General features: G+C 32.5%; 1 protein-coding gene across 3 annotated transcripts; it reads right to left on the bottom strand.

The window, feature by feature from the left end:
• Window positions 1–2,745: 2,745 nt before the first annotated feature.
• Window positions 2,746–5,482, bottom strand: LOC105112920 (L-type lectin-domain containing receptor kinase S.4-like). Of its 3 annotated transcripts, none has more exons than XM_011008829.1 (2): window positions 3,033–5,482; window positions 2,746–2,914 (listed from the first exon to the last, which is right to left on the bottom strand). In XM_011008829.1, exon 1 carries the CDS (start codon window positions 5,269–5,271, stop codon window positions 3,172–3,174), a length of 2,100 nt encoding a protein of 699 aa, XP_011007131.1. In that variant the 5' UTR covers window positions 5,272–5,482; the 3' UTR covers window positions 2,746–2,914; window positions 3,033–3,171. The 3 variants fall into 3 exon arrangements, with proteins under 3 accessions (XP_011007131.1, XP_011007133.1, XP_011007132.1); XM_011008831.1 differs by lacking the exon at window positions 2,746–2,914 and having other exon boundaries at window positions 3,054–3,344; window positions 3,378–5,481; XM_011008830.1 differs by lacking the exon at window positions 2,746–2,914 and having other exon boundaries at window positions 3,054–3,352; window positions 3,386–5,481.
• Window positions 5,483–7,904: the final 2,422 nt, after the last annotated feature.

Below are 7,904 nucleotides of genomic sequence, written 5' to 3'. Positions count from 1 at the left end.
ACCTATATATTACGCTACTCTTAAGAGTTTATGTTGTATATATTGAAGAGAAAACAAAACTGCGTATGTGCAAATGAGATAAGCACAAGCTTGCAATGAAGGTTCATGGAAGGCTGCTGTTGGAAGGCACCATGCCCATCATCCATTGTATATTTCTGGTGAATAGGAGTGGGCTTTCGTTAATTATGGGTAGGTGGCCACTGATATTCTTTTATATCGTTTAGACTTGACCAGCAGACTCAAGAACCTTAAGGTTTATCTTGTTGTCGGCGTGGTTTCTTGACCAGTCCAACATCCCTATTGTGATGCCCACATAAGAAATATATTAATCTAAAAGGACAACAAGCTTAACTTAATGTTACATTTGTGCATTCAGAAACCAATTATACATCAAATCTCTCTTCGAGCTTAGGGTGTGAATTAACTTAGTGTTAATTTTGCAATGATAATCCAGAGCTGAGATGTGTTTTCTTCTCTAGGAGCGCTCGTAGGAGAATTAATAATAAACAATACCGATCGATCAATATGGTTAGAAGATATCCGTCAATTGTATGGTTTATTTTCTTCCAGTTTACACACATTTCAACGTCATCTCGGATCCATTAGCCATTGGTGGCCACTGTCCACTCTAATGTCATTTTCAATATCTACTTTCGTTTTCTTCTTTTGCATAGAAGACGCATCAATTTTCAGCACGACTTGGAATTCGACGGAAGGGAGTCAGGTCAGATGTTGACTCATTGTGTAAAATTGAGAAAGCTCCTAGAATTGGCCTCTGTGTGTGAGAGAACGGACGGAACAAGTTAGGACCTTATGGTGGTACTTGATACGATAATGCTTGTGCATGTTCTCTCTGATTTCTTCTTTCATTTTCTTTTCGTGTTTTTCACTTTGACTTGTCTTCAATTAAGCAGGCACGGAAATAGCAAAAAATAGGGATAAATTGTGCGACCCATGATATAATTATTGCCAAAATAGTATAGGATTAAAAAGTTTAGATAAAATAACATCATTTGAGGATATCATTATTAAAAAATATAGGTGTTTCAATAATATTACAATTATAAACCACGACATTTAATACATATCATGTTTAAGAGCCACAACAACTAATATCATGGTTTATAATCATTTATAAAACAGCTAGATTTTTTATAAAATGATTAGATTATAGCAAAAATAGTATGAATATTTGATAAAATGGTTGGATTGCGGCCAAAACAGTCAGATTGTTTTGGTTACTGTAAGTTTTTAGTCATTTTTGTTTTTTAAGCCTAAAAAGGTTTATAAAATCATAATTTTTGTTAATATGAAATTTTATCTACTTTATAATTTTAGAGAGTTGAAATATTTATAATTTTATCAATATTTGAATAGATTTTTCTTTATATGGGAACTATACCCAAAATTTTATCCCATTTAAAAAACATATAAAAAACCACAATAACTAAAATCAACAAGTTCTAACTAAACTCAACATATTCTCATATTCCATAATCACAAGTAGCTCCAGGAATGTAAAAAAAAAAAAAACATGTATATATGCAAAATGAATATAACATAATTCAACAATACAATATTTAATTAATTCCAAAATATATAAACATAACTCATCCATCTATTTATATCTACATTGAGTGCTGAATGATTTGAGCTTATCAGTAGCACCACCGGATGTAGCTCCTACTCCTACCTGGGTGGCCTTATCTTTTGTCACGATATCATCAGAAGTCAACCTCTCTCCAAAGACTTCAAGTCTAATAGGCAACCATTTAACCACCTAAGCATTACGGTGTGGACTTAGCTTTCTTTGTTAGTACTACAAAAACAAGGTGCAACCTCTCGACCCTTCTATAATAAGAAGCCAACCTAATGTTAATGAAACATTAATATTAAATTAAATAATAAATGTATAAAACTCAATGATTAATATATATTAATTATAAAAAGACGTTATTACTTACGTGATGATGAATCCTCTAGGTATGTTGCTTATATTACGTATATCCAAGTTTAGGAACCTGCTTGGGATATGGAGTAACGATCCATCGTTTTATACTCATGTACATTTTAGTTTAATTGCATTTTTCAAAGTTTTAAGAACACAATATAAATCTATATTGCAAAAATAACATCACATTATTAATAAGAGATAAAATGTAACTTCCATAGTTTGGGTTGTTATATCAGCAATCTCAATATCTAGAGTCTGTTTACATGGAGATGTTCTCCCTACTATAACTATTATTAAAAAAATATTTTATTAATTTTCTTGTACATGTTCATTTTTTTGTCATGAATATTATAGGTATGTTTCACACCCTAATCAATATCCATCTAAATATACATACTTCAATTTACCACTTCAAGTGTGTGGAATCTTATATAATGAAATTATATAAATTTAATATATTTAAAAAATATTATAATATATATATATATAACATGTGTTTCATTTTTGCCTTGTTTCCTTGCATATTAGAGAACCAAAACTCACATAGAAAATTATTAGAGAACCTGAAATTCACTTGAATGATGATGCCGACTGTCAAAGCTCAATTCCACTTTAAGATCAATAATTTCTATTCGAGCAGCCAAAATCAATAAATCCGCAGTTCTAGACAAATGAAAAGAAGCAAAATCAATACATGATTTCCAGTTTTATTTTACAGGGAAACCCATACTTGAACAACTCATTTTCATCAAGTAGCCTTGATAAATCCGCAGTTCTAGACAAATGTATGGGGGGGAAACCCATACATGAACAACTCATTTTTATCAAGTAGCCTTGATAATTTTCACAGAGACACGATTTCCAGTTTTATTTTACAAGGAAAATACTAGAGGGGAAAAATCAAAATCAAACTATTTATGGCTGCACAGCTTTGGGCCGGCATATAGTTATCCTGTAAATTTTCACAGAGGCACGATTTCCAGTTTTATTTTACAGGGAAAATACTAGAGGGGAAAAATCAAAATGAAACTATTTATGGCTGCACAACTTTGGGCCGGCATATAGTTATCCTGTAAATTGGCAAACTTCGACATTCAAATGAATTGTGGTAAGAGATGATTTGTCAGTCTCAACAATCTTTTCCCAGAAAAACATGCCTATCAAAATGGGCAGAGCAATAAGAAAGAAGAACTTTTCTTGTCAACCTGAGTCATTCACTACCCAGTTTCCCCCCTGCCACGGAGAAGTGATAGCGGGGAAGTAGAAAACGGGGCAAAACTAGCACCGCCACCACCATTTTCCATGAAAGAACATGTGCTCATTTTATCAAATGAGGACGAAGCAAAGGAGTGTGCAAAATCATCGAAAACCTCGCTCATACCCTTCACTCCTTCATATCCACCATTTGGATCCCTCAAAATTCCTTCATATGCACCATTTGGATCCCTCAAATTTTGAGGAATCCCGACTTCCTCATCCAGATACCTCACTACTTGCCTCATGCTAGGCCTTGCCATTGGGGCATTATGCGAGCACATTACACCCAATTTGATCACCATCATCACCTCGCTTTCGTTATATTCACCATTTAGCTTAGGATCTATCACATCGAGGGCTCTCCCTTCTCTAAACTTCTCCCACACCAAATCCACCAGCACCAGTTCTTCAGGCAATGCTTTGGGTTCAATAGGCCTCCGCCCACACACAACCTCAAGCAAAAGTGCACCAAACGCATACACATCCGAGCTCTCTGTGGCCTTCCCTGTTCTTGGCAATTCTGGGGCTAGATAACCCAATGTACCCACAACCCGCGTCGTATTTGGGTTCGCTCCATGTTCGTATAATCTTGCAAGACCAAAATCACTAAGCCTACCGTTTAGCTCTTCATCAAGCAAAACATTGCTGGCCTTAACATCTCTGTGAATTACCACTTGCTCGTAGCCTTCATGTAAATAGAGAAGCCCAGAAGCGACATCCTTTATGATCTTAAACCTCTGCTCCCAATTTAAGATCATTTTTGGCTCTTCAAACAAGAACTTGTCTAAACTACCATTAGCCATATAATCATAAACAAGAAGAAAATCATCTCTTCTGCGGTACCAGCCCAATAATTGAACTAAATTTCGATGGCGAAGCCGACCAATACTAGCAATTTCTGATACAAACTCCCGCAAACCTTGTGTTGATTCTTTAGAAATTCGCTTCACCGCAACTTCAATCTTTGAATCAGGTAATATGCCCTTGTAAACTTGGCCAAAACCACCTTTTCCAAGGAGCACCTTGTCACTGAAACTATTAGTTGCCTTCTTGAGTTCTTGGTAAGAATATCGATGTGGCCCCATTTCCAGCTCCCAATCTTCTACTATGTCAGCATTCTTGATTTTTCTGATAAGATAAATAGCAGTTGATACTGATATGATAACAAACACAACAACTGCAGCTGAAACACCGATTACTAAACCTGTATACTGCTTCTTGTGCCCAGCTGGAAGTGAAGGTAAAGAAGAAAGATCCAGAGCTGGAGCTTGCCCATTTAACTTAAAGCTCCAACCCAGTACATAGTGTGAACTAGCAAGCAAACCTGTTGAAGCAGATAAACCCACATACATATATTCTTCAAACAGAGACGACAGATCTACATGAGAAGACAAGATTGGAATTTTGGGTTTCTTAGAAGTAGGCGAAATAGTTACATTGACAACATTTTGAACTGAATCGTAGTCGATCCAAACTTGGATTGGCTTTCCGCCCTTAAGGTTTAAATCTTGCTTCGAAGAATCGGAATCACCAGTGTAATATGCAGCAGAAGCGGATGCTTTAGACTTCAAGCTGCCGAGATCAATACCAATATGGTTGTCATTAATGTCACCAAACTCAAAATCTTGAACCGTGTCGAATTCAACAGCAAAAAGATGATTTGTCAAGTTAACCACACTTGAATTGAGTATGCCAAGATACTGACTTGGAAGAGCCTTTAGATCCTTTGTAGTTGCGATTGTGAAAGCAAGACCATGGCCTCCAAGTTTAGGATACTCGGGAACTATAATGAACACAAAACAAGTGGAAAAGGACAAAGCTGTGCCATTACTGGAGTTCTTGAACTTGAATGGAGAAGGATAAAAAGCATGACCCAGTAATCTACTAGTTTCATTGGTTAAGCGAAGTATACCATTTTCTTGAATCTCTGAAACCCCACTCAAGGTTACGTTGGTGGCAGCATCTTTGAATCCGGAGTACAAGAATTCATTCAGCTGGCTTGAGACTGGGATTATTGAGAGAAAGATAAGAGCGGAGAAAGATTCAACAAGATAGCCCATGCCAAGAAAAGATCAAGGTGCACTGCAGGAGGAAAGGAATCAAACAGATATCATGCTACGATTTTTGTGAGTTTGGGGAGACTAAAGTAAGAGCCAGCATGGTGGGTCATATTATTTTGAGAAACAAGAGAAAAACTAGGCTGTAGGCTGTAGGCTGTAGAGTGCTCTCTTCGCCTTCTAGATAGGGGTACACATTTTTCCTTCTTCTTCTTCTTCTTTTTTCAAGTCTTTTTCTATTTTGAAAATATATAACAAAATAAAAAATACTCCTAAAAATATAAGGAGAGCGTTATTTGGAACACGGTTTATTTCATCAAAAATATATTTTTTATTTTTTTTATAGTTTTAAATAGAATAAAAAAATAAAATTATAAAATATTTAACTTTCTTACACCCTTGATTTTAAAACCCTGTATATCTAGGGTTTGTTTGTTTTGTATCTTAAAAATATTTTAAAAAAATAAAAAAATTTTTTAAAAAATTAAAAAAAAAAATTATTTATTTTAAATTAATATATTTTTATTGTTTTTAAATTATTTTGATACATTAATATCACAAATAATTTTTTAAAAATATTAATACAAAAAATATTTTTAACCCCGAGTATATTATTATTATTTGATTATTATTATTATTAAAGAATAGCCAATCATAATGAGTTTGGAGAAGAAGCAAGATGTCCCTTAGACCAAGGGATTAAAGTACAGATTATAAAGAATGGAGTCTTAAAAAAATTCTAATGGCATCAAAATCCCGGACCCAGTGATTAATGCATAAAACACTAAAAACATAAAACAAATTATGGAGTGGAACTCAACAGGTACGGTCTCTCTCACCTTTGAATACGGCGTCAGACCACCACCACACCCAAGTTTGAACTATTCCATTCCCACCTCAATCTCGTGTCGTAAGCATATATATATATATATATGTTATCTCTGAGGTTCGTGGTTTTCATGTTTATTACCTTTGCGCCCCCTGCACTGACCACTGGCTGTGCTGTTTCTCGACTTTCTAGCTAAACAGCTAGGCGCGTTGTTAGCTGTCTGATTGTTGTTTTTTTTTTTAATATAAGTTCTGTATTAATTTATATTTTTTTAATTAATTTTATAAATTTTAAAGTTAATAATTATATAAATTTTAATAATTTCAAGAAAACTTAAAATATAACTAATTGAGTTACTTCTCATTATTAACTTCTTGCATTTTTTGTTACAAACATAACACACACACACACACACACACACACCTGCACTGACCACTGACTGTCTGTTTCTCGACTTTCAAGCTCAACAGCTAGGAGCGTGGTTAGCTGTCTCATTGTTTTGTCTTTTTTTTTAATATAAATTCTGTATTAATTTATATTTTTTTAATTAATTTTATAAATTTTAAAATTAATAATTATATGAATTTTAATAATTTTATGAAAACTCAAAATATGACTAATTGAGTTACCTCTCATTATTAACTTCTTGCTTTTTTAGTTACAAACATAACACACACACATATATATATATATTATACTTTAGAGTGCCAGTATGTATGTGGACATAGCTACTGGCGGCGTGACAGAATATATATGTCAAGTGGTATTAAGATAATGTCAAAGGAATAACAAAAGGCTGCTATATGGGCAGTGCTGATTTATTTTGTAAACAGTGGGGGTAAGTAGAGTTGCGTTTATACCAGAAATGACCCCAGCCATCTTAATTTGATTTGGTTTATTCAGCGGCGGATTAGTTTATTTTATGTAAAATATTTTTAAATGCAAATTGTTTTTTAATGTTGGGCTACAAGGTGTTTCGAAATAAATTAAATATTTTACATATAAAATATATTTCTAATGGTCATTATAGAGAAGAAAAAAAATGAATAGAAAAAGTAATTGTAAAATAATGTCAATAATAATAATGATAATAGTAAGACGATGCTAGTGAGATAGTTGCGATGAAAAAGATAATGATAAAATATCAGTGATAATAAAAAAAATAATGATTATAATTGAAATAATTAAAAAATATCATAAGTAAATTACTATTTCCATGAAATTTTATAAGGTGAAAATATTTTTTAGGAAATCAATTAAATATGAAGGTTTACTGTAAAATATTTTTTATTGACTAGTTTTTATATAAAATATTTACATGAAAAAAATATAGAAAAACATTTTTTTAAGTAAAATAATTTTTATTAACTAGTTTTTTATATAAAATATTTACATGAAAAAATACAGGAAAACATTTTTAAAAAAATATTTTATAGGAAAAAACATGAAAAAATCTAAAAAATATTTTATATGAAAAGCAAATGAACCCTAAAGCAACCAAACTAACCAAAAAAAACAAATCTTTATTGATTTTCCTTTATCTATTTTCAAAAAAAGTGAACAATTTAGTTTTAGAAAATATAAAAAAACTAAAATACTTAAAGGTTGTTAGATATCGGGTTTTTTGTCTTTGTATTTTTATTCTTAATATATATATATATACTTATTTTATTAAATTGTCTAATGTTAGGTTAAAATAGGTTAAAATTGGATTTAAGGTGTTTAATATTGAAATCTAGCCATAACTAGTTCACGGAAGGTTAAGACCATTGAGAGTCATGATAGTGCTCAATCTAAAGCACATAAA

The sequence above is a fragment of the Populus euphratica genome, unplaced genomic scaffold, assembly GCF_000495115.2.
Source record: "Populus euphratica unplaced genomic scaffold, PopEup_1.0 scaffold376.1, whole genome shotgun sequence".
Classification (NCBI taxonomy): Eukaryota; Viridiplantae; Streptophyta; class Magnoliopsida; order Malpighiales; family Salicaceae; genus Populus; species Populus euphratica.
Note: the sequence above shows the minus strand (reverse complement) of the source record. Positions and strands in the feature narration are given on the sequence as shown.

What these genes read in the sequence shown, in the direction of transcription:
- LOC105112920 (XM_011008829.1), bottom strand. Translation starts at nt 5,271, where the DNA reads ATGGGCTATCTTGTTGAATCTTTCTCCGCTCTTATCTTTCTCTCAATA.